This window comes from Xenopus laevis, chromosome 1S, assembly GCF_017654675.1.
Source record: "Xenopus laevis strain J_2021 chromosome 1S, Xenopus_laevis_v10.1, whole genome shotgun sequence".
NCBI lineage: Eukaryota > Metazoa > Chordata > Amphibia > Anura > Pipidae > Xenopus > Xenopus laevis.
Genome location: NC_054372.1, coordinates 79,939,386 through 79,966,422, shown reverse-complemented (window position 1 = coordinate 79,966,422; position 27,037 = coordinate 79,939,386). Strand labels below are relative to the sequence as shown.

The 27,037-nt window shown below is 40.4% G+C and overlaps 1 protein-coding gene across 21 annotated transcripts in view; it reads left to right on the top strand.

The window, feature by feature from the left end:
* adgrl3.S (adhesion G protein-coupled receptor L3 S homeolog) overlaps nucleotides 1-27,037 on the top strand; it is a 1,276,319-nt gene that overhangs the window by 526,060 nt on the left and 723,222 nt on the right. For all 21 annotated transcript variants that reach the window (XM_041579809.1, XM_041579790.1, XM_041579795.1 and 18 more), the window contains 2 exons: nucleotides 3,434-3,472; nucleotides 14,085-14,268. In XM_041579809.1, coding sequence (XP_041435743.1) covers nucleotides 3,434-3,472; nucleotides 14,085-14,268 — 223 coding nt within the window. The remainder of the gene's footprint in view (nucleotides 1-3,433; nucleotides 3,473-14,084; nucleotides 14,269-27,037) is intronic.

The window sequence follows — 27,037 nt, the reverse complement described above, 5'->3', positions numbered from 1 at the left end:
AGCGCAGAACTTTACACAAGTGTGGCGCGCTGCTGGCTGAAGTGCGGGTGGTGCGCATGCTGACGTCATCATGTGGGTTTTCTCAGCGACTTAACAACTCCGGGCCGGGCCACCCTGCGAAAAATCTTGAAGGGGCCCGGTGCCGACTGCAGGAAGCAGTATCCCCGACTCTCCCCTCCTGCCCACCAGTAACTCAGGGCCACCCCTGACAAAAAATCTGGCAGGCTCTCCCCTTCCGCCTGCCAGCATCTCCGGGCCGCCCCTACCCCGGCGAATCGATTAATCTTTGAAGGGGCCCAGCAGCAGAGAGCAGCTTCCCCTCCCACCCCCTAACAACTCTGGGCAGCTTGGCCCCACTGGCGAAAAATCTTTGAAGGCGATCAGCGCCTACTACAGGGAGCAGCTTCCTCTCCCCTCCCGTTGGAGCAAATTTACCGGTAAGGCAGCTGTCTTCTTAATATATCTATTTCAGTATATTTTGTCTCAGCTGAAAAATGTCTGTAATATAAATCCACTGGGGGGGACAAATTTTCAGTGATTTAGTTTTGCTCTGTAGTGATTGCAGCATAAGGGGTTATAAATGGAAACTTTCTGTTAATAAAAGGAATGAAATGTAGTTTAATTTTGCCAAAAATTACCGGCTGTACCTGCTTGTCCAACAGTCTTAGTTGTGTCTAGGCTTATACTCAAGCCAATAAGTTTTTCCGGTTTTCGTAAGTAAAATTAGGTACCTCGGCTTATACTCGGTCGGATTATTTTTTGCAATTTGCAAAACCAACCACCTCAGCTGTTGTTCTTGCAGTGGGTGGGTGGCTAACATACAGGCAAAAATTGGAGGGGAAAAATGCACAAGGTAAAGGTATTGTCCAATTCCGTACCAGGACTAGACTAAAGTTCTAGTGTTCCAAAAGGTAGACTCTTAGTTTTTTTTTATTTTCAAGATACTGTGAGAGCACTCCTTACGGATGAAATCAGGGATGGAATTTCAGAGGTAAGGAGCAGCAAGGTAGAAATGTTTGAGGAGAGAGGTGGCAGTAGATGTGGATGTTGTGATAAGAAGCTAGCTCTGAGAGAAGTGGAGAAAACAGACAGGAATGTACAGTGAAATAATATAGTGAGGAGAAGAGGATTGAAGGACATAAAATGTCAGCAGAAGGATTTTATGGGCTATCCGTTGCTTAAAAGGTAGCTATGCCAAGGATTTTAATTGGGGTTAAACAGGTTCCTGGTAGCCGAGATTAAGACTGATTGGAGGGAAGAGAGATGGGAGTCAGGAAGACCGGTTAGTTGGAGATCATTATAGTCTAAACGGTATAGGATAAGGGCATGGATTAGTGATTTGGCTGTTGTTTGTGAAAGAAAGGGCATATATTGGCTATATTGTGGAGGAAGAAGTGACAAGTCATACTTCCCAACTGTCCCGTTTTGAGCGGGACAGTCCCTCTTTTGACAGCTCAACCTGCAGTCCTGTGTTTGTACTGGAAAGTCACGATTTCTCTGCACTGAACAGCTAAAAAAGATACAATGTTTCTAACTTAATTGGCTCTTGGCAGAGAGCCCAGAATAGATACTTAAGATACATACAAACATTTATAAAATTTTTGTCTCTTGGGAGAAGTTAGACTCACAGCTTAAAAGGGCAATTCATCTTAATTTGTAAAACTGTAATAAAACATAAAAACTACAGAAATGTGTTCAAACTTTCATAAACTTGCAAAATTTATTAAAACTGCCATGGAAATTAGGGGGTGTATTAGGGGGGTATTATTAATATAATTAAAGAAGGCGGGGGATGACCCCCAAGCAGCGTAAGAGTTAATAGGGTTAAAGGTTATGCCATCAATAGTAGTAGTAAAAGGAAGAGATGGGCTAGGTTTGGGTGGAAAGACCATGTGCTCTGTTTTGGCAAAGTTGAGCTTGAGGTGGCGTTGGTTCATCCAGGAGGAGATAGCTATTATCTCGATCTGGGTCTGAGTGTCAGTGGTTAGTGAAGGGGTGTCTAAATATGTCTGGATGTCATTGGCATACAGGTGATTTTTAAGGCCAAATGAAGATACAAGGTCTCCTAAAGAGAGAGTGTACAAGGAGAACAACAGAGGACCAAGTACAGAATCCTGTAAATAGGTACAACACAGTACGTGAATATAATAAAACTATTCTTTTGGCTATTCAGTCTTTATATCTAAATATGTATATTATCAAACTATAATGGTAATAAAAGTCAGCATATTGCTTTAAAACATTTTATAACGATTTGGTACCTGTAAATCTGAATAAGCATAAATAATCTGTATTGTATTTAAGAAGTTCTACTACCATATATATGCTACATCATAAATGACCATAAACAACATCTCTGTCTATTTGACAGTTTTCTACCAGCAACTTTGAATAAGGCATACGTGACCTGAATAAAACAGAGGAGAGAAACAGGCACACATTTTAGTTGTAAGGATTTTAATCTGAGCAAGACTGTACTCTCTCCTCTGTAGAATTCTGAGTAAGGTGATTTTTCTCCTCAGTACCATTGCTAAGCTTTCCCTGGTGGCAGCTCAAATAAAGCACTTTAGGTGTCTCATCATTCACAAATTACAGAAAGCACCAGACATCTGTGGCCTTAAAAAACTGTAGCATTCTCAAGTGTGTGTCGGCAACTCGAACTGAGGGTCTGAGGCCCACCAGGGCCACAACCCCTCCGCTTTCTTACATAATGCTCTGGAGTGCAATCAAAGTAGCAGCTTAGAGCAACTCTACCAAAAACAATGTATTAGCAGTACCCAGAACAGCTATTATAAACCTCTTTAATTTCTCATAGCAAGAGACAGGTACAATTCCAATTCCTCTACATACATTTAGGATTGCATTTATTTTTCTGACTCTAGCTGTACAGTTGGGAATAGCTGAGGGTTTAACTTTATGGACAAAATGTTAAACTACAGTGACAGTAGTGTCAGTTACATGGTAAGTCCAAGAGGAGGTCATTGCTGCATGCACACTGCATGGACAGTGTGTCCCAGAAAATGTGTAAAAAAAAGTGTAAAACTTTTGGGGCTGAGTTATCAATATTTGGCAAATTTACACCTAGGTAGTAACCCATTGCAATAATTCAGATTTTTGCTTTCAGTGTTCTACTTGGAGCTGGCTGAAAAGATCTAATGAGTTGCAATGGATTAGCCCAGGTACAAATTTGCCCAGTGTTGACACAAGAGCCCCACTGTTTCATATTTAAACTGCAATGCTTGAATGGGCATATAATGGGGAGTTTGGGGATTCTTTAGTACAGGAAAAAGTATTTTTTCATATATATAATCTGATGTAGGTAACCTACCACCCTGCTTGATAGAAACAGTATATAGTAAATATATTTTTTTGTAATAGTGTGTCAGTTTAATTTTTATTTTATTAACATTTGTTTCCATTTTCATTGTTACAGCTGCAAAAACGAGAACGCTCATGCAGAGCTTATGTCCAGGTACTTTTTCCCCCTCTACACTGGTGTGTGTATGTTAATGTTTGCATTATCTGAATATCGTGTGTGGTGTTATTTGAATTTTTTTTACATATGTAATATATAGATGTAACATCAAGAAGATGATTACTATAAGGTATCAACGTGCCTAATCGAATAAGAGGTATTTTTGTTCCCTGAACATACAGCCGGATGCCACACAAGACAACTAGTTAATTCATCCGAAGCAGTTTTAGTGTATATTCTCCATATTCTCTATATTTGCAAATTGTTCTGCTTATGAAATTATTTGAATAATACTAGATTCTTTGTCAAAGAGAACTATTACAACATGGCCATAGGCCAATAGATATTTTCATACACACCTTAGAGCTCAAATGCTATTTTATGGGAACCTTGGGAATCTGGTTTCATGGAAAACTTCTGCCTATTACAGGCTTATCAGAGTTATAACAGTGTACAGATGGGAACTAGATGTTCATTGGAATCTATGAACATCATTTTCGAAGTGAAACTACCTGGCAGTTATTTTTGTGTACCTCGACTAGAGAATAGTCCAAAAAAACTTTGACATAATTTCAGTTGGTCTTTTTGAATTTGAATTTTGAAGTTTTTTCAATTTGAAATTCGACCCTTGATAAATATGCCCCTTAGTGTGGCTCCTCCACTCAGCTATAATGTGACTGTGCCGAGTTACCAGTCACAAAACTGACCAGAGTTTTATTTCAGAACTTCTCCAGCAAGTACTCTCCTGTATGTGCATGTACATGTTAGCCCTTTTATTACCTGCTGTGCTGCTGCTACAGGTGCTGACATAGTCCAATACACTACGCCCCTTCTTAACAAAAAAAATTTTCATACATATTTTCACACAATTATGTAGCAACAAAAGTAAAAACTTTAAGCCACACGTTACTTCACATTTCATCTTTTAAAAAAATAATAATTTTGAACTCATTTTACTGTATCAATTCAAATATCATGTATAAGCACTCTTTATTGCTCTCTGTGTCCTTTGGGAAGTTTGATCTATCTCCCAGATCTGTATTATAGTTGGTTGTATTGGTTGCAGCCCGAATAGCAGACATGTGGGCTGCATGGTCATCAGCAGCCAGGACATCAGACAACACAAAGTCCTGGGGGAAGGCTTGAGGATGCTGACTATACACCGACATGAACGGAGACCTTCCAGCGGAAGCGTGGCATGCATTGTTATGATCAAATTCCGCCCATGGGAGGAGATCAGACCAGTCATCTTGACAAAGGGAGATGTGGTTCCTCAAGAACTGTTCCAAAGCTTGGTTTACTCGTTCAGCTGCTCCATTTGTCTGGGGATGATAAGCGGAGGAGAACTGGAGAGTAATACCCAGATCTTTGCACAGGGAACGCCAAAACTTAGCTGCAAACTGAGAACCTCTGTCGGAGACAACTTCCACAGGAAAACCATGCAAGCGGAAAACATACTGGATGAAGAGCTGAGACAACTCCACAGCAGAGGGAAGCTTCCTCAGTGGAATGAAATGGGCCATCTTGCTAACCCAGATCACCGTGTTCCCACAAGAGGGAGGAAGCTCAACGATGAAGTCCATTGCTAAATGAGTCCATGGACGAGAGGGAATAGGCAAAGGTTGCAATAACCCACTGGGGCGGGAATGGCTAGGCTTGGATGTGGCACAAACGGTACAAGCAGCAACAAAGTCTTTGACATCTTTTCGGATAGTCAGCCACCAGACTAAACGTTGAAGGAGTTCAAGAGTCTTTTCAGGACCAGGATGTCCTGCTTGCTTGGAACAGTGGGTCTGTTGAAGAATGGGCAGACGTAGCTCGGAGGGAACAAACGCCATCCCAATGGGGGTATCAGGAGGAGCAGAAGATTGACCAGCCGGAATTTGATCAGCGAATTGAGAGTACAAGGAAGCGATGATCTTGACAGGAGGAATAATAGGCTCTTGTCTTTCAGGAGTACAATCCACCGGAGTGAAACTTTGAGACAGAGCATCGGCTTTCCGATTCTTGGAGCCAGGGCGAAAAGTCAAGACAAAGTTAAATCGAGAGAAGAAGAGAGCCCATCTCGCTTGTCTGGGATTCAGCCTCTTGAGAGCTTGAATGAACTCAAGATTCTTATGATCTGTGTAGATCGTGACTGGGATCAAGGAACCTTCAAGGAGGTGACGCCACTCTTCTAAGGCAAGCTTAGCCGCCAGGAGTTCTCGATTTCCTACATCATAATTTTGTTCTGCAGGAGAGAACTTCTTAGAGAAGTACGCACATGGGTGCAGCTTTCCATCAGAGGGATGTCTTTGGGACAGGATAGCTCCAGCTTCAACTTCAGAAGCATCCACCTCGATGAAGAAAGGTAACTCCGGATCAGGATGGCGGAGAACCGAAGCAGAAGTGAAGGCATCCTTCAAGGATTGAAAAGCTTCTATAGCAGGCGGGGGCCATGAGCTAGGTTTACCCCCTTTTCGGATGAGGGCTAGGATAGGAGCAATACGAGAAGAGAATCCCTTAATGAATTGCCGATAGTAATTGGCAAAACCAATGAATCTCTGGATTGCCTTAGTGCTCAGCGGTAGGGGCCACTCTTGGATTGCAGACACTTTCACAGGATCCATCTCGAAACCCTCTGGGGAGATGATATAGCCCAGAAAAGGAATCTTGGACACTTCAAACACACATTTCTCCAGTTTGGCAAAGAGAGAGTTCTTCCTCAAACGAGAGAGTACTTCCTTCACTTGGGAGCGATGGCTTGCAAGGTCCTTGGAGAAAATCAGGATGTCATCTAGGTACACGACCACAAACTTTCCCAAGAGATCCCAGAAAATGTCGTTCACGAATTCTTGAAAGACAGCGGGGGCATTGCAGAGACCAAAGGGCATTACGAGGTACTCATAGTGCCCATCACGAGTGTTGAATGCTGTCTTCCATTCGTCACCTTCCCGGATGCGGATAAGGTTATACGCCCCACGGAGATCCAACTTAGTGAAGATTTTAGCCCCCTTTAGTTGGTCAAAGAGTTCAGCAATCAGAGGCAAGGGATACCGGTTCTTAACGGTGATTTTATTAAGACCCCGGTAGTCAATACAAGGACGTAGGCCTCCATCCTTCTTCTCCACGAAGAAGAATCCAGCCCCGGCGGGAGAAGTAGAAGGGCGAATAAACCCCCGCTGGAGATTCTCTTGGATATATTGCTTCATGGCAGTGGTCTCTGCAGGAGAGAGAGGATAAGTACGACCTCAAGGGGGCATGGTTCCAGGCAGAAGATCGACAGGACAATCGTATTGTCGATGTGGAGGAAGGAATTCTGCAGACTTCTTACAGAATACATCAGAGAATTCCCTGTAAAAGGAGGGTAGAGTCTTCAGATCAGACATAGAGATATTCACCCTCTGGAGGGGTTCAGCAGGAAGACAGTGCTGCTGGCAAAATGGGCTCCAATGGGAAATCTGTCCTGTGGACCAATCAATGGTGGGATTATGCAGGCGCAGCCAAGGGAGACCCAAAACAACTGGAACGGATGGGCAGGAAATAATTAGGAACGATAGTCTTTCTTTATGCAGCATCCCAACCTGCACAGGCAATTCCCCAGTCGTCATAGAGATAAATTCAGCCTCCAGGGGTCTGTCGTCAATGGCAGTGACACGAAGAGGAGTAGACAATGGGAATAAGGGAACTTCCATGTATTTGGCAAAAAGAGCGTCCATGAAGTTCCCAGCAGCTCCAGAGTCAATGAAAGCTGAGCCGACAATGGTCTTAGTGGCTAGACGAATCTGTAAAGGAAGGAGAAACCTGTGAGTATTCTCTTGAGACTTCGGAGTAGTGCCCCCTACATGAGTTACCCTAGATATACCTCGGGGAACAGAACTCGTGGGCTTCACCGGACAAGAGTTCGCAAAATGAAACTGTCCGCCACAATACAGACATAGGCCAGCCATCCGTCTACAGAGCCTTTCTTGTTCAGAGAGACGAGCCCTTCCAACTTGCATCAGTTCCTCCGGAGGAGAAGTAGAAGCTTGAGTAGCTGGAGTATGCAAGAGAGGTCTTTGGAAGCGGGGTGCCAACAAGGGTTGAAATCTTTTACAACGCTCCTTCTCTACTTGATGCTCTCTGAGACGAGTGTCCACCTTAATGGATAGTGCAATCAGATCTTTCAGCAGGTCAGGGAACTCCCTGGAGACAAGATCATCTTTAATGCGAATAGACAGACCTTGATAGAATACGGCCTTATAGGCATCGTCATTCCAGGAAGTCTCAGCCATCAAAGTTCTAAAGTCAATAGCATAGTCACTGCCGGAGTTGCAGAAGACGAGAAGGGCCATTAGTGACCCGACCCGGGGCATCAAACACAGTACGAAATGCTTGAAGAAAGGCCTTGGCATCAAAAGTCAGTGGAGAATTCTTCTCCCAAAGAGATGTTGCCCACTCAAGCGGTTTGCCCACCAAATGAGACATCACATAGCCCACCTTGGAACGTTCATTGGGGAAGTGCGAGGGTTGAAACTCGAACTGGATCTGGCACTGTGTAGCGAAACCTCAGCAGGCCTGTGGGTCCCCACTGAAGCTAGGAGGAGGCGGAATATGAGGCTCACCAGGCGAGAAACCTGTGGTAGACGAGACGACCGTCATGGGAGGATTTACAGCAGCTTGGGAAGCAGGAGGCGCTGGAGGCACTCGAGAGAGAAGGGTATCAAGTGCCTGCCCTATGCGGTACTGCTGGGCTTCATATTCCTCCATGTGGGATGCCAGTCTGCGGAGCGCTTGTCTGACATCAGGCGTAGCTTCCTCAGTAGGATCCATGGCCCAAGTATAATGTCAGGGAGCCGGGAGCTCCCTCCAGGGAGGTAGTCAGGATCGAGGAGGAAGCCCTCTTGAGGGAGCAAGGTCGCGGTGTACAAAGGGTTAATCAGGGGGTAGTCAGAATCCAGTCATGAGTTCACGGGCAGGCAGATAACAGCAAAGTCCAAAGTCCAGGCAAAGGGTCAGGATAATAATCAGGAACAAGATTTCAGCAATAGCAGCTCACAGGGAACCCAGGATACACTCAGGAAATGTTTCCTATACTTGGGCGCCATTCTGGCGTCTTGGTAGCGTTTTTATATTTGAATTTGGCGCCATAGTGACGTCATTGGCGTCCTTGCGCCAATGTCGGCGCGCTGACGTCATCGCGACAGCGCCGCTACCCACGTGGCGGCCATGGGCGCCGCCATTTTGGGAGCAATGCCGGCAGGGGAGGACACGCCGCCCGGAGCTCCTGGAACTGCTCCGGGCGGCAATCGTAACATATACATGCAAAATATGTTTTCATTGTACCAATGAAAACATATTATTAACTGCAATACAAAAAAATTAATTTACCTCCTCATTTGTAATAAGTGTAAAAACAATATGTCGGACAGACAAACTCAGATAGGATAAGGGAACATGTGCTAAATATTAATGATAAAAAATGTCAAACATCCATTGCCAGAAGTGTTCGATGAGTGTAATAACAGAACCATTTATTTTCTAAAAGTAGTAGGCAAAGATAAAGTTGTCCCTAATTAATAATGAGGAAGCAATATCCATTCTAATCTTTTAAGAATGGAAACAAAATGGATTTTCTACCTAGGTATAAGATGGCATAAATTTTGACTTTCATTTTTCTTGTTATGTTTAATTTCATTGTTACTGTTCCTCAATATTTACTATGCTATGTATAGTTTCCTTAATTTTGATGTTATAATTGTAAATACATATGGTCATGAGGTTCCCTGTTGGGTATTTTGGTGGTTGTTTAGGATTGGTCCTCTGTTTACCCCTCCCACACATTCCCCATTGACTCCTTCTCCTTTAAATACTTGTTAGTTGTACCATATGATCAGCCTATAACGAAGTGTCCCCTGGCTACACAAAACTTGTCAGGCTCTTATTTTAATCATTAAAAATAAACATGTATTTTTTTAACCGTTAAACACCTGGCTCCTGGTTTTCAACGATTTGTGGCCCGGTCGGTATGTGCCAGCCTGCTTTGATGTTTTTGTGTGCACTCCCTCTGCTGAAGGTCTGGGGCAAGTGCACCCGGACCCACCATGTGTAGTGGTAAGCATTTACTTTGAAACCCACCACATTGGTTAATTTTGCCTTTCAATATCAATAAGGCAACCAAACCCACTGATACATATATAGAAGTGAAAGTGAAACAAAGTGCATACTTTAACCCACAGTATGAAATCAATATGGTCATATAAGCAACAAATCAGTCATGAAACTGTGAATGAATTTCATTCACCAGAATAGAGTTACAGCTACATGAGGTATACAAATCTGGTAAAGATAACTCAGCAGATTACAAGTCATGCCACCCATACCTTCTGTGCCATCCAAACACTCTCAAGAATGCAAAGTAGAAGAAGAGTATTTAAATTTTGTCTCCAACCATGCAATCCCAAAGGCTGTTAAAACTCAGGAGCTTCAGGAAGGCACATTAAAAGATCCTGTATAATGAATACTCTCACAACTGATTTGCAGTGGCAAATGGTAAACTGATGACAGAAACAAAAAGCATTCTGCAAAGCTCATGACTTTCATGATGATGACAGCATCCTTTGAAGGGGTAATAGAAAATTTGTTCTGTATTGTCTACAAAATTAAAGGGGTTGTTCACATTTGTAACAAATTGACAAATCTAACAGTTCACATTAATAGAACAAACTTTTCCTTAGAAATAGATAACAGAAATAGTACAGTTCAAGAGATATTCGCCTCAGTTTAGTGCAGTTTCCCTGTACTTATCCTTCAGTTCCACACGGACCCTGTGCTGGAGGGGGCCACTTACCCCCAAAAACACTACAGTGTTCACTTCCTCTTCCTTATATGACATCACACATTGTACTGGCAGCTAACTTAACTCCTATTGGCTGTGTCTGCTGTCAATCTGCCACTGCTTCCTGTGCTGGGGAATTTGAGCAGCATTCAGGTACTGAAGAGTAACTGTTACAAGTTTGTGAGAGGGAGGGGGAGTGTGGGCTTCAACTGTGCAGATGGGGGGATAAAGGTGCTCGGGACCTGGAGTTTTACAGATAATGTATCTTTCCATAATTTGGATCTTTATACCTTAATCATGTAAACATTAAATAAACCCAATAGGCTGATTTTGCTTCCAATAAGGATTAATTATATCTAAAGCTGGCCATAGATGTTGAGATTTTTAAAAGATCTGATCCTCATCGCGAGACCACGATGTTCTGGAAACGATGGTAAGATCATACAAATTGACCATCAACTAAAAAGACCAATTTGCGAGGAAAAAAAGGGGAGCTGCCTGCTTGGCCCTGCAAACATAGATAGATTGCACTGGGACCGACAAAGATTTTTTAACCTGGCCGATCAATTTCCTGACAGATGTCGGGCAAAAAATCGTAAGATGTACGATCGTTCGAATCCCACTAACCGGACGATAATTTTCGAAGGATTGCTCGGACTTCGCTAAAATCGGTCGTTCGGTAAGAAGAATCATCGCTTCTATGGGGAGCTTTAGTTGGGATCAAGTACAAGATACTGTTTTATTATTATAGAGAAAAAAAGAAATATATTATTTTGTGGGGGTCAATAATAAATTTTTGTGCATAAAGTAAAATATTTTTCTGGTAAAATTCCCTATATCATGAAAAATATAACTTTTTATTTTTTATTTTTATTTTTGGTATTTAGAGCACTAAATCCCTAACACCCAGGTTCTCCTAAAAAAAAGGTATTGTTTTCCTAGGTAAATTGCAGCCCCCCGGGAGAGACAACAAAATGTTCAAAAACCCTACCTGTCTTTATCACACTGCTCTGCCTGTCACTTAGGGCTGTCACCTCACCCCTTTAAAACCAAAGACATATGAAATCCACAGCCTGCATGGCTAATTAGCAATTCATATAGATGCATGATACATGGCTGCACATAAATCAGTTCAGTCTGCAGCATGCATCTAAATGAATTGCTAATTAGCCATGCAGGCTGTGGATTCCATATGTGTTTGGTTTTAAAGGGGTGAGGTGGCAACCCTACTGTCACTGATAGATGTGTAAGTTGCATATGTTTCTAAGCAAGTCAGTGGTGGTTTTGTTGCAGTTTTGTACATAATTGACATTATGCTTAATGCCAACGTTATTAAAAGAAAAAAATATAAAAAAAGCCAGTATTTATTCCCAGAAAAGGTTGCACCCCTTTGGCACTCCATTCAGTAATAGCCTAGGCAGAAGGAGAGTGCAAGAATTGGGAGAACAAGGTTGCTTCTTCCTTTTCTGCAGTATTTGTCTGCATGGCTGTGTGATTGTTTGTTGCAAGGCAGGTTTTTTATATGCTGCATCTGTTAACCTCTGCCATTACAATTGAGTAATCAACCAATGGCCATTCAAATCATGTGACTGGTAACAGTTCACAAGCAACCAATGAATTACTAGGAGGAGGGTGGTATCAACATCCAATAGGAAACAAGTAAGGGCAAAGCCTGGGCATGATGATGTAATCATATAGGAAGTTCTTGGTGTGTCAGGTGTTGTCCTTAGTACATGAAGGACACTAGGGAGCAGTTTAAGATTTGCATAAACTTTCGGCAGCTTGCAGGTGCCAAACTTTTTCTTTGTTTCAAAAGCCTGTTTGGGTTAAATGACGAAGATTGCTCAGCATTTTTTGTGTGCGATTAGTAAACTCATACGGGGTTCCTTAAATTATTTTTTTAGTGCAACAATAAAAGGCCACATTATGTCATGTGAACATTGATTGTTATGGGCCATTCCATTCTTTTAAATATCGGTTGGTTATATAATTATTCCAGATTTACAGTAACTGAAATTGTCAGAAATTGATCAGCTTTCTCTGCTGCAGTTCTACCTGCTTTGGACATACAGTAGTGTTCTCCTTGTTGAGCATCCCACAGACTGTAAAAACAGACAATGACCCACCCTTCAATGAAGATCAGTTCAAGATCTTTACTTCATACCTAGGATGTAAACGTAATCGCATCACTCCATTGTAGCTGCAAGCAGGTGTGGAGGTTGCAAGGTTCATGTGCACAAAGGGGAAGTTTCTTAGAGCAACTACATCTGAAGGCTAACCATAGAAACAGAGACTACAGTTCCACTCCACACAACACACAGATAACCTATAGAGCTGCTATTCAACCACCAGAATTAAAACCCCATATATTAGTGACATCAAAACTGAAACTCTAGACTTGCTGAGAAAAGGTCTAAATCCAAAATGAAAGGGTACTCTGACACCCATAATCATGCCAGACCTCCTGGGTTGGCAGTGGGAGACCCTGAAACAGAGAGAGTACAAACTGGATCCTTTGTATGCTACAAAACCATATATGATTACAGGCATCAAAGGCTCTATAAAAATCCAAATTTTAAAAAATTATTTTCTTTTTTTTTTGTAATATTAAAACAGTACCTTGTACGTGATCCAAACTAAGATCTAATTAATCCATGTTGGAAGCAAAACCTGTTATGATGATGGTGGTTTGCCTTTGCAAAGACTATTTCAGAAACAAAGATAAAACACATCACAACCTCCTGTGCTAACTGACAGATATCCAGTGAGAAGTGGCAAAAAGCTTCCTACATATCCTAAACTTTGAGACCTAACTATATTAGACTGTAATTTGAAAGTCCCTTCTACTGCTGCTGCTATTGTTCATGTGTTTCAAATCTGAAGTAAGGGAAGGAGGTACTGTTTAGCAACAGCCCTTTTAAAAAAATATTTATTATGTTTTGTTCATGTTTATTGCTATGCATTACTGCTAAGATTAGAGGGCAACCGCTATAACAAACAAGATAGTATTCTAAGCACTATGGTTTTGACACAGCCATGCAGAGCACAGCTAGTAGCTTTACATTTTAAATTATCTCTACAACCAAATCCTTCTATTCGTGTAGGTCAAGACTTTACACTTAGCAATACTACAGTTTATGCCAAATGAACTACTTCTGACTACTTGTAGAGAGTGAAAGCATTTGCATTTGTTTTACATAGTTTGTGTGTTTGTTTAGATTGCTACAATTAGTTGGTGGTGGTGCATAGCCTTTAGAGATATTTGCATTGATAAAAAAGTACACTATACAAGTGAGATTGCTTGGTTTTTTTTGGAGAATAATTTTTATGTGTGTGTGTGTGTTGCTTGCTCTTTCACAGCTTTTAAAATGAAACTACTTAAAATGGAAGTGTCTTTTATTGCAGTTCTAGTTATACATTGGACAAAGTTTCCAATACAGGTATGGGACCTGTTATCCAGAATGCTTGGGACCTGTGGTTTTGTATAATTTGGATCTCCATACTTTGTCTACAAAAAAAAAATATTTAAATATTAAATAAACCCTATAGGATTGTTTTGCCATCATGGATTAATTATATTTTAGTTGGGATCATTACAAGGTACTGTTTTATGATTAAAGAGAAAAATTAAATAATTTAAAAACATTTTTTAAATTGTTTGATTTAAATAGACTATGGGGGATGGCCTTCCCATAACTGGAGAACAGGTTTCCAGATAACGAATCCCAAACTTGTATTAATATTAGTTAGTATTGGTACTTATTCATCAACAATACATTAAGTGGCAGTTGTTTTTATTCTTATTACCTGTAGGCAATGGTCGAAACTGTAAATAACCTTCTTCAGCCACATGCTCATAATGCATGGCAAGACTTATCTACAAGTGATCAAATCCGTGCTGCCACCTTGTTACTTGACATAGTTGAAGAAGGAGCTTTTGTGTTGGCAGATAATCTTCTGAAAACTGACATTGTACGAGAGAACTCAGATAACATCCGTAAGTAAATTGTGTTATTTATTATTATAAAGTTTTTACCATGCTGATATTTTTACAGTCTAGCCCTTTAAAAGTTGGGTGATTTTAGGTTCCTATATATTTATAGAAAAAGGAGAGAAAAAATATGAGAGCTGTATATAAACACATGTAAACTAACATAATGTAAACCTTTTATTTCATTAACCCTTTTCCCACCAAACACATGCTGTAGAGCAAAGGTAGTCTCCCACTGTACAACACCCTAGGAAATGAGAATACCGTACTTTGCATTTGCAATTTGTAGACAATTTTTATATTACTAACCCCAAACAGTGGACAAAGGACAATGACATGTCTGCTATTTGCCATGTATTGTAAAAAGGAGATCATTCAACAAAGCAGATTACTGCTGAAGTGAGGTTTTATTTTAGACTTCATAGTTCATATAATGTCCATTTACGCAATACATAGTGTCCATCATAATTGTTGCAAATGGTTCACACAGTGTGAATACATAGTGTCCATCATGTGTCTGTTAAAAACATAGATACTGCACAACAGAATGCCTACCCTATGTAACCTGTATCATGATGTAAATAGCATTAATTATGGGAAAATGCATTTTTATCAGTAGGCTTACCCTTATCTCACCTAGATTGCTAGTGTAGTCTATTTTCACAAGTTTCAAGATCTGCAAAAATTAAGGTCAATATTGATTATCAAAGAAATGGTTTTAGACTCCATGCATCATTTAACCCATTAGGCATCAGTGTGTTTAGCTTTTTAATCCATTTACCTTCTTTTTGTAGGAGTATTTTCTGCACATCATCACCCCCTACTTTTTCTTACTTAATCTAGGACTCACCACCTCAATTGCATTAGGTTATGTTTAAATTCATTAAAATGTCTAGATACTTGTGTATCAGTCTGCGTGTTACTTTTAAAGTTTTTTTTATAAATCACCTTTATGTTCCTGTATCCTGGTTTTCACTTCTTTTGTAGTTTGGCCAACAGAGCCAAACCTGCATGGGCACTTCAGCAGATAGAAAACATATGAGGAATGACAATTGGCGTACCGTGTTAATATTAATTTCATGTCCCTTGGTCGGATGGTTAATCTTAGACCCCTTTATGATTGAGGGACAGCAATTGCAGCCTAAACAGGGATATATACATATATATACATATATATATATATATATATATATATATATATATATATATATATATACCTTTTTTTAGGTTTGCAAAAGAAAAGATGTTTCTTGTGTTGATGTGTGACGGGCATATCTTATCCTTAAGTGTAAGACCCCTTTTTATAGCAACAAAGTGGAGGGTAGTTAAATAGATGGCCAAAATTTTTATCTGTTTGGATCAGTGGCCAGTCTTTACTAATATTTTTTTCCAGCTTGCTGCTATTATGATTGTAGGTGGAAACAAATAATATCCTTTGGTTAGAAGTCTCTTTCTCTTTTTTTACCATAAGGCTGTCTCGTTCAAGGCTATCTACCTCTGCTGTTGCTTTATGAACAAGCTCTTTGTTATAGCCTTTCTCTAGGAAGCTTTTAGTGAGGGAGCTTTTAGCTTCTACGTATTTGTTGGGTCTAGAGGAGATTATTTTTGCCCTTACGAATTGCCCTTTAGGGATTGCTCTTTTAACTTTTGGGCTGTGAAAGCTATTTGTATGCAAAAAATAGTTTTTATCCAGTGGCCTCCTGTACAAGTCAGTGTGCATTCTGCATGCTGATACACTTAATTTCAGTTCCAGAAATAAAGTTTATTTCTGACGAGGAAACCTCGTACATAAATTTAATAGTTTTATGACTCATATTCGCCTCATTTAGCATGTTTTTTAGTGAATCTTCTGAGCCATGTCATAGTAAAAGGATATTGTCCACAAACCTATAATATGCAAAAATGGAATGGCGGAAAGGGTACTGTATGTACAAATAAGTTAGCGTATGAGGGAGCAACTGTAGCCCCCACTGACTTCCCTTGTGTTTGCCAATAAAATACATTTTCAGACATGAAATAATTCTTAGTCAATCCCATGTTCAAGCAGTTAAGAAAAAGATTTTTTGTTTAGATAAACCCCTAGTTAGTAATAAATCTTTTAGATACAGCATACCCTCAGTGTGCGGTATAGAAGTATAGAGATTCTGTATGTCTTTTCCACAGAGTATTAGATCAGATGGAAGAGTCTCAATCTCATTCAATCTACACAAAAGGTCTGTTGTGTCACTTAGACAAACCTTGATTTTTTTTGTACCTCCTTTTGTAAGAAGTAATCAACATAAATTGACAGTTGTTCAAGTACTGTCCCTATTCCAGAAGCAATCCTGGGGGATTAATAAGTGTTTTATGCACTTTGGCTAGAAGGTACAACACTGATTCACTGTCATCTGGTATGGTGCCTATGGATTGGAGAAAAGCTGATGTTATTCCAATATTTAAAAAGGGATTACGATCTCAGCCTGGCAATTATAGGCCAGTAAATTTGACATCTGTGGTAGGCAAATTATTTGAAGGCTTGTTAAGGGATCACATTCAAAATTTTGTCCTAATGAATGGCATTATGAGCAACAATCAGCATGGCTTTATGAAGGATAGGTCATGTCAGACGAATTTGATTGCTTTTTATGATGTGGTAAGTAAGATTCTGGACAGTGGGGGGGGGCAGTAGATGTGATCTATTTGGATTTTGCCAAAGCGTTTGATACTGTGCCCCACAAACGACTGCTTTCTAAACTAAGGTCTGTTGGGCTTAATGAAGATGTTTGCACGTGGATAGGAAACTTGCTACAGGATTGGGTACAGAGGGTGGTTGTTAATGGGACATTCTCTACTTGGAGTAAGGTTCTTAGTGGGGTCCCCCAGGGCTCAGTATTGGGTCCACTTTTATTTAACTTGTTCATTAATGACTTAGGGGAGGGTGTTGTAAGTAATGTATCAGTGTTTGCAGATGACACAAAATTATCCAGCCCAATTAATTCCATCCAGGATGTGGCATCCTTGCAACATGATCTTGACAAACTGGCAATCTGGGCAGCTAAGTGGCAAATGAGATTCAATGTTGATAAATGTAAAGTCATGCACCTGGGATGTAAAAATATCCAAGCCACTTATACCCTTAATGGGACTGCACTAGGCAAATCCGTTATGGACCTTGGAGTCCTTGTAGATGATAAACTTGGCTGTAGCAAGCAATGCCAGTCGGCAGCATCAAGGGCAAATAAGGTCTTGAGCTATATTAAAAGGGGCATAGAGTCAAGGGAGGAGGGGGTCATTCTTCCACTGTATAGAGCACTTGTAAGGCCCCATCTAGAATATGCTGTACAGTTTTGGTCTCCATCACTCAAACAAGACATTATTGTATTAGAGAGGGTACAGAGAATGGCAACTAAGCTGGTAAAAGGTATTCAAAATCTTAGCTATGAGGAAAGACTGGCCAAATTGGGGATGTTCACGCTGGAGAAGAGGCGCTTAAGGGGTGATATAATGACTATGTATAAATATATAAGGGGATCATATAATAATCTCTCTAATGCTTTATTTACCAGTAGGTCTTTCCATCTGACACGAGGTCACCCATTCCGATTAGAAGAAAAGAGGTTCCGCCTAAATATTCGGAAGGGGTTTTTTACAGTGAGAGCTGTGAAGATGTGGAATTCTCTCCCTGAATCAGTTGTACAGGCTGATACATTAGTTAGCTTTAAGAAGGGGTTGGATAGCTTTTAGCAAGTAAAGGAATACAGGGTTATGGGAAATAGCTCATAGTCCAAGTTGATCCAGGGACTAGTCCGATTGCCATTTTGGAGTCAGGAAGGAATTTTTCCCCCTCTAAGGCAAATTGGAGAGGCTTCAGATGGGTTTTTTGCCTTCCTCTGGATCAATTGGCAGATAGGTAGTTAATATAAAAAAAAAAAAGGTTGAACTCGATGGACATGTGTCTTTTTCAACCTTACTTACTATGTTACTGGTATTCTATGGATATCAGTCTTTAGCAACTTTCTTTCAACATTATCGATTATCTGGTTCTACCAAGCTTCTTCCACCATTAAATCAATTTCCTTTTTTATAATGGTAGTGGGGTCATAGCCAATCATGGCATGGCATGCCCTGGAATGTTTAGCTGCCTACGGGCTTCAGTGGTGTATGTTTCTCTATCAAGAATTACTATACTGCCACCTTTATCTGCTTATATCTACAAATAATTATGTTATTATTCTGTAAAGCTCACATAGCATTTAATTCATTCTTACTTAGATTATTGGTATGCAATGTCTTATTTGTTTCCCACACTTTTTTTATTTCTGAATTGTTATCAATTTCGAGTAACATGGTACTAGGTTTTTTCAAACATTTCGCAGATTCATTAGCAGTGGAATCATTGAAACACATTTTCAGTTTAATTTTTGTATGAACTTCTGAACTGAATTTCCCAATCTTCACTTGGTACTGTGTAAGTGGGTACAAAGCCTAGTCCCGTATTCAGCAGGGAAGCCTTGCTAGGCGTTAATGTGTAAGAGGAAATATTAATAACCAGGTTATTTAACTTGATGGCTGTCTGTGCCTCTTTGGGTGATTTTCCCTGTTGACTGGGCTCCTTGGGTTGTATTTTCATCTTGGTCCCTTTGCTGTGTGTTCAGCTAAAAAAAGTAAGTGTTGAGTGCTTCTAGTGGCTTCGCCTTCACTACTGGTGGGTCTCACTCCTTCGGGTAGTCTTCTGCATCGCATTCTAACTTCGTTAATTTCCGTGAAAGGATGTTTTGCCAAAGATAGAGAAATATACACCACTGAAGCCCGTAGACAGCGAAACATACCAGGGCACTATGCCATGATTTTCTAAGACCCCACTACCATTATAAAAAAGGAAATTGATTTAATGGTAGAAGAATCTTGTCAGAACCAGATAATTGATGATGTTGAAAGAAAGTTCCTTACCATTGATATCCATAGAAAACCAGTGTTGTAGTTTCTAACCAAAGTGCATAAAACCTTATTAATCCCCCAAGATGCCCTATTGTTTCAGGAATAGGGTCAGTACTCGAACCACTGTCAACTTATGTTGGTCACTTCTTACAAAAGGAGGTACAAAACACGGTTTGTCTAAATGACACAGCAGACCTTTTGTTTAGATTGAATGAGGTTGAGACTCTTCCATCTGATCTAATACTCTGTGGAATTGACATACAGAATCTCTACACTTCTATACCGCACACTGAGGGTATGCTGTATATAGAAGATTTATTACTAACTACAGGTTTATCTCACCAAAAAATCTTTTTCCTACTTGACTGCTTGAACATGGTATTGCCTAAGAATTATTTCATGGTCGAAAATGTACAGTATTTTATTGAAAAACACAAGGGACGTGAATGGGGGCTACAGTCCCTCATACGCTAACTTACTTGTACATACCCTAGAGAAGAAGTTTTTTCTTGAAATGGAACCTTTCTGCCATTCCATTTTTGCATATTATAGGTTTGTAGACGATATCCTGTTACTATGGCATGGCTCAGAAGATTCACTAATAAATGTGCTAAATGATGCGAATATGAGTCATAAAACTATTAAATTTACGTACAAGGTTTCCTTGCCATAAATAAACTTTCTGGACATGAAATTAAGTGTATCAGCATGCCGAATACACACTGACTTGTACAGGAAGCCACTGGATAAAAACAATTTGTTGCATACAAATAGCTTTCACAGCCCAAAAGTTAAAAGAGCAATCCCTAAAGGGCAATTCGTAAGGGCAAAAAGAATCTCCTCTAGACCCAACAAATACGAAGAAGCTAAAAACTCCCTCACCAAACGCTTCCTAGAGAAAGGCTATAAAAAAGAGCCTGTTCATAAAGCAACGGCAGAGGTAGATAGCCTTGAACGAGACAGCCTTATGGTAAAAAAAGAGAAAGAGACTTCTAATCAAAGGAAATCATTTGCTTCCACCTATAATCATAATAGCAGCAAGCTGGAAAACATTATTAGTAAAGACTGGCCATTGATCCAAACAGATAAATTTTTGGCCACCTATTTAATTACCCTCCGCTTTTTTTGCTTTAAAAGGGGTCCTACACTAAAGGATAAGCTATGCCCGTCAGACATCAGTCCCAAGAAACACCTTTTCTTTGGCAAACCTATAAAAGGTACATATCCCTGTTTAGGCTGCAATTGCTGTCCCTCAACCATAAAGGGGTCTAAGATTAACCATCCGACCAAGGGACACAAAATTAATCTTAACATGTACACCTCCTGTAATTCCTTATACACTGTATGTTGTCTATCTGCTGAAGTGCCCATGCGGGTTTTCGATATGTTGGTCAAACTACAAGAGAGGTGAAAACCAGGATACAGGAACATAAAGAGAATATAAGAAACTTTAAAATTAACACGCAGACTGATGGACAAGTGTCTAGTCATTTAAATGAATTTAAACATAACCCAATGCAATTGAGTTGGTGAGTCCTAGATGAAGTAAGAAAAAGTAGAAGGGATGATGATATATGGAAAATACTCCTACAGAAGGAGTAAATGGATTAAAAAGCTAAACACACTGATACCTAGTAGGTTAAATGATGCATGGGGTCTAAAACCATTTCTTTCATAATCAATAATGACCTTAATTTAATCTTGAAATTTGTGAAAATAGACTACACCAGCAATCTAGCTGAGATAAGGGTAAGCCTACTGATAAAAATGCTGTTTTTTCCCCCATAATTAATGCTATAGACACGTACTGGCACATAGTGACTCGCCACTGAAGGAGTTAGCAATAGACACCTACTGGCACATAGTGATGCACCGCTCTCGCATACTTTAGGGCTGAAGGTGTCAACAGACATACTGACATGCCAGTACAGTAAACTAAAGAAGTATGCGAGAGCAGGCCGTCACTACGTTCTAGTCTAGTGGCAGATCTTTTCACTAATGTGCCTTAATATTACTGCTACGACTATGCGATTCCATGCGATTCCTTGTTTAAATGAGTTAAATGATGTTAATGGTTCAAAGAATGTCAGGCTAAATGGTCAGCCCCCACACATTTTCACCTCACCAAATCTGGCCCTTGTTGCAAAAAGTTTAGACACCCCTGCCATAAATGCAGAGTTAGTAACCACATTGTTCACACCTCATATAGACTGTAGGAGGGGCACACGCATTGTGTTACTGTACATAGTGCAGTGCATACTTATGTTAGAGTGGTCCTGATTCGTTACTTACATGGTCCTTTTAGGTGTCCCTGTCTCCTGCTCTGCCTGCCTGTGCAATACTCTGCCTCCCTATGTGTGCCATACACTGCCTGTCCTATGTTCCCTGTGTGTGCACCATACTCTGCCTGCCCTATGCTGCCTGTGTGCCATACTCTGCCTTTCCTATGTTTCCTGTGTGTGCACCATACATACTCTACCTACCTGTGCCATACTCTGCCCACCCTATGTCTATGTACCATACATTGCCTTCCTTATGTTTCCTTATATGTGCCATACTGTCTCCCTGTGTGTGCCACACACTACCTGCCCTATGCTCTCTGTGTATGCGATATATACTCTACTTGCCATATGCTCCCTGTGTGCCATACCCTGCTTCCTGTGTATACCACACTCTGTAATCCCTATGCTGCCTGTGTGTGCCATGCTCTGCAACCCTATGCTTTGTGTGTGTGTACCACACTCTGCCTACCTGTGCCATATTCTGCGTACCCTATGCTGTCTGTGTGTGCCATACTCTGCTTGACCTGTACTCCTTGTGTCTGCCATACTCTGATTGCCCTGTGCTCCTTGTGGGTGTCATACTCTGTCTGCCCTATGCTCCTTGTGTGCCATACTCTGTCTGTAGGAGATGAGCATGGTGGTTTTTTTAGCATTTGAAAATAGTTGCTATTTAGGGGTCCCTAAGGTGTATAATAATGTTCTGGCTGTTTCTGTGCTATCCACAGGGGAGGAGGAGGCATATGGATTTAAGGTTATGTCTTAATATGACTTAATGAATTTTTTTCGCTTATGAGTGATGGCCAAAATTCCTGTTTTTTTGGTGCTATCTCCATTATTGTAGATAATGGTCTTAAAAGTTCTTGTGGTAACATGGGTGTACTTTAAAACAGGGAGTGGCCAATACTCTCTTCCATTATCAGCCCACCACCACATAGGCCAGAAACAGTCCAGCCCTTGGTACCACAGAAGTTTGACAGCACTACCTTTTGGAATGATGTCCACAAAACGGCACCTGCCTGCTTGATGTGATTGTGAATTTCAAGACTAAAAGAAACAAGATTTAAATTACTTATATTGTGTAAGTGTTTTATTTTCATGACTAACATCATAAATAGGAGTTGGTATTATTTCTTAGGGTGACAGGTCCCCTATAATTGTTTTAATTAATTTTATTGGCTATTTGGTGATGTTGATTTCATGTTTCTGCCCATATACAGTAAATGCACTGGCAGTTACAGTATACAGTACAGTGTGACTACAATGTGGCACAAGGCACAGACTGCATTCTGTGCAAGGAAAATCCTATACCAACCAACTAACTGTATAGAAAAAACACTACCCGGATGCTTGTAGTACTCTCCAGCCAAAATCAGCATCTGAAGATGATGTAACTTTGAGGCTATAGAATTTGACATAGAAAGTGTGCATCCAGCTCACAGATCACAAATCAATCTACATTATATTCATACTGTATTATTTATTTATAATGATTATTTTGGTACAGGTATGAGAGCTGTTATCCAGAATGCTTGGGACCTGGGGTTTGCCAGATAAGGTATCATTCAGTAATTTGTAACTTCATCCCATCACTCTTCTAAAAATCATTTAAACATTAATGGGCCCATTTATTATGGGTCAAAGTGAATTTTCGAATTCAAAAACTTCGAATTTCGAAGTAATTTTTTGGGCACTTCCACCATCGAAAAGGCCAAATTCGACTTTGATTCGAATTGGAAAAACTTTGAATATTCGACCATTCGAAAAGTACTGTCTCTTTAAAAAACTTCGACACTTCACCACCTTAAACCTGCCGAATTGCTATGTTAGCCTATGCTGACCTCCTAGAACCTATAGCCAACATTTGGCTAAGTTTTTAGAAGTCAAAGTATTTTTTTTGAAAATCGTTTGATCGATCAATTTCATCGACCGTTCGAAGGATTTTACTTTGATCGAATATGGCCATATTCGATCAAAAAAAACTTTGAGTTCAACTTCGAATATTGAACTACTGCAATTCGATGGTCGAATTTTTTCACTTCGAAATTCGACCCTTAGTAAATGTGCCCCTTAATAAACCCAATAAAATGCCCTACTTTGTTATTACAAAGAAGAAATTAAAATTCTGAATTATTTAATTAAAATTTACAAGTAATTCTATTGTTTGTCGGGTGGTCCCTCACTCCAAAGGCATCAAGGCTCTATCAAACAGAGTCAGTGGCACCGTCCAAGCCACACAATATCCAAGGTATAAGCAAAGTTCACTCTGGAGAGCCAAATTGGATTCAGTGTACTTTATTCAAACACAACATATTTCGGACAGACATGTCCTTCATCAGGTGATAATTACAATGTGTATTCACTCAGACTATTTATTAACCCTATACACCAGCAAGTTCATCTGCTCACCCAGTTTGGCCAGATGAACATAATTAAATAAAAACAATACCAAGCAGAATACTGCCATCTTGTGGCCTACTCCAAAAAGGCATAAAAACACAACAATTATCAACAGTATCAGCACAATCCATATCTCATATTAATACTCTCTCCTGTCCCAATATGGCAGCTTCTCTCTACAATGGTGCCCTTTCAACAGCACTTGACTCCCTTGCACCTTCTACCACCCGTCACAGCCGGCCAGCTAAACCCCAACCCTGGCACACTAGTGTAACACGGTACCTCAGAAGATGTAGTAGATCAGCTGAGCGACGGTGGAGAAAGTCACGAACTGATCCTGACTTCATCCACTTCAAATTCATGCTCTCCTGTTATAACCGAGCTCTATCATTAGCCAAAGAACAATACTTCTCTTATCTAATATCCACTATGTCCTCCAAACCACAGCAGCTGTTTGCCACATTTAACTCACTCCTATGCCCCCCTCCACCTCCTCCACCTATTAATGTTACCGCCTAAGACCTTGCTCATTTCTTTAATGAAAAAATCGATCTCATTAGGCTGAGCATACCGTCCGACAACAATCTCAGACCAACATGCAGTCCACTCACATCTACTATGCACTCCTTCACCCCTGCAACTCTAGATGAAGTTAGCAAACTTCTAGCCAGCTCAAACCCCACCACCTGCTCCCTTGACCCCATACCCTCTTGCCTTCTCCACCCAATCTCTGATACACTCTCTCCTGCACTTACCCACCTATTCAATCTTCCACTCTCTACTGGTACCTTTCCATCATTATACAAACAAGCACTAATCACTCCTATCCTCAAAAAACCTTCCCTTGATCCCAGCTCTCCCACTAACTATCGACCGGTCTCCCTTCTTCCATTTGCCTCCAAATTACTAGAAAGGCTTGTTTACAAACGCCTGATACAGCATCTCACTCACAACTCCCTCCTCGACCCCTTGCAATCTGGCTTCCGCCCATCACACTCGACTGAAACTGCACTCACCAAAGTAACCAATGATCTTCTATTGGCAAAGTCTAAAGGTCATTATTCCATTCTAATCCTTCTAGGTCTCTCTGCAGCCTTTGACACAGTTGACCACACACTCCTCCTTGACATTCTACACTCAGCTGGCATTCGGGACACTGCTCTTTCATGGTTTACATCTTATCTGTCTGACCGTTCCTTTAAAGTTTCTTTCTCTAACTCTACTTCTACTACTTTCCCACTCTCTGTTGGAGTTCCTCAAGGCTCTGTTCTTGGCCCCCTGCTGTTCTCGCTCTATACAACTTCACTAGGAAAACTCATTCCGTCATTTGGACTTCAGTATCGCCTTTATGCTGATGACACCCAACTCTACTTGTCTACTCCTGATCTTTCTAATTCTGTCCTTTCCCAAGTCACAGACTGTCTCTCTGCTGTCTCCTCCTGGATGTCACAGCGCCACCTGAAACTGAACCTTTCTAACACAGAACTCATTATATTTCCTCCAAGATCTTCCACTGTCCCTCAGATATCCCTCACCGTAAACAACACAACCTTTCATTCGACCACACAGGCACGCTGCCTAGGAGTCATCTTAGACTCTCATCTGTCTTTTTCACCACACATTCAAACACTTGCAAAATCTTGCCGTATTCAACTGCGTAACATTGCTCGAATACGACCATATCTCAGTTCAGAATCAACTAAAACACTGATTCAGTCTCTCATCATCTTCCGCCTTGATTACTGCAACTTACTCCTCACAGGTATTCCAACAAGTCACCTTTCACAACTCCAATCTGTTCTAAACGCAGCCGCTAGACTCGTTCATCTAGCTCGCCGCTCAACATCAGCTGCTCCCATATGTATGTCCCTTCACTGGCTCCCAATCTCTTCTAGAATCAAATCCAAATTACTTACACTCACATTCAAGGCCCTTAATAATGAAACCCCTCCCTATATTTCATCTCTAATCTCCAAATACACTCCTTCACGAAACCTACGCTATGCTTCTGATCTTCGCCTCACTTCTCCTCTGGTCACTTCTGCCCATTCTCGTCTACAAGACTTCTCTCGGGCTTCTGCTTTTCTCTGGAACTCTCTGTCACAAGCTGTCAGACTTTCTCCTTCCTTCCAAACTTTCAAGCGCTCCTTAAAGACCCATCTGTTTAAAGAGGCCTATTCGATGTACATTAATTAATCATTGCTGTATCAAAAATGACAAAGTGTTTATACAATCCTAATGTCTCAATTGTACCCTAACCTTTTAGTTTGTAAACCCTTTTGTACTCTGTAATCCTTGTCTGTTATCCACCATTTATTCCCTGTTTGCTATAACTGCAGTAAAGCACTGCGTATCTTGACAGCGCTATATAAATAAATGATGATGATGATGATGATAAAAAAGTTTGCACCAATAATATACAATGTATCAATGAGGACGTAATTCACATAAATAGTTACAATAAATAGTACAAAAGTTATCATATGAAATAGTTACAATAAATAGTACAACAAGTATCATATGAAAAAGATAGTATCATCTCAAGTAATCTAGTCATAAAAAATAGTTTCAAAGTCCTACCCTTAAGTTATATTCAATCCAGTTTCATGTCAATCATTTTTCAGTAAGTAGAGATTGCAATCTAAAAGAAGAGCAACAATATGACAGTTATAGAAAGCACTTTAAGCTAAATGCATCATTTATCCCCCATGGTTCCAATGTATTTAAAATGTCGATCCATTTAGCTTCACATTGAAGAAGCATTCTTTTTCTATCACCACCACGTGAAGGCAAATTGATTTCCTCCAACACTAGCCATCTTAAACTCGCACTGTTGTGTTTATGTTCAAAAAAATGTTTACCTACAGGGGTGTGGGTTTTAATATTCAATGGATCATAATTTGAAATCGATCGCTTATGTTCACCTATCCTTATACGTACTTTTCTTTTTGTTTGACCCACGTACATCTTCCCACTTGGGCATTTCAAACCATATACCACATATTCAGAATTGCAAGTACAATAATGTTTAATCGGTAACCTGTTCCCCTTAGAGGATGTATCACATATGCTCCCTTAATTATAGAGTTGCAATTGCTGCAATTTAAACAGGGGAAGGTTCCCATCTTAGGGGGACCAATAAATCGGTTAGTATTTTGGGTATATGTAATATCAGATTT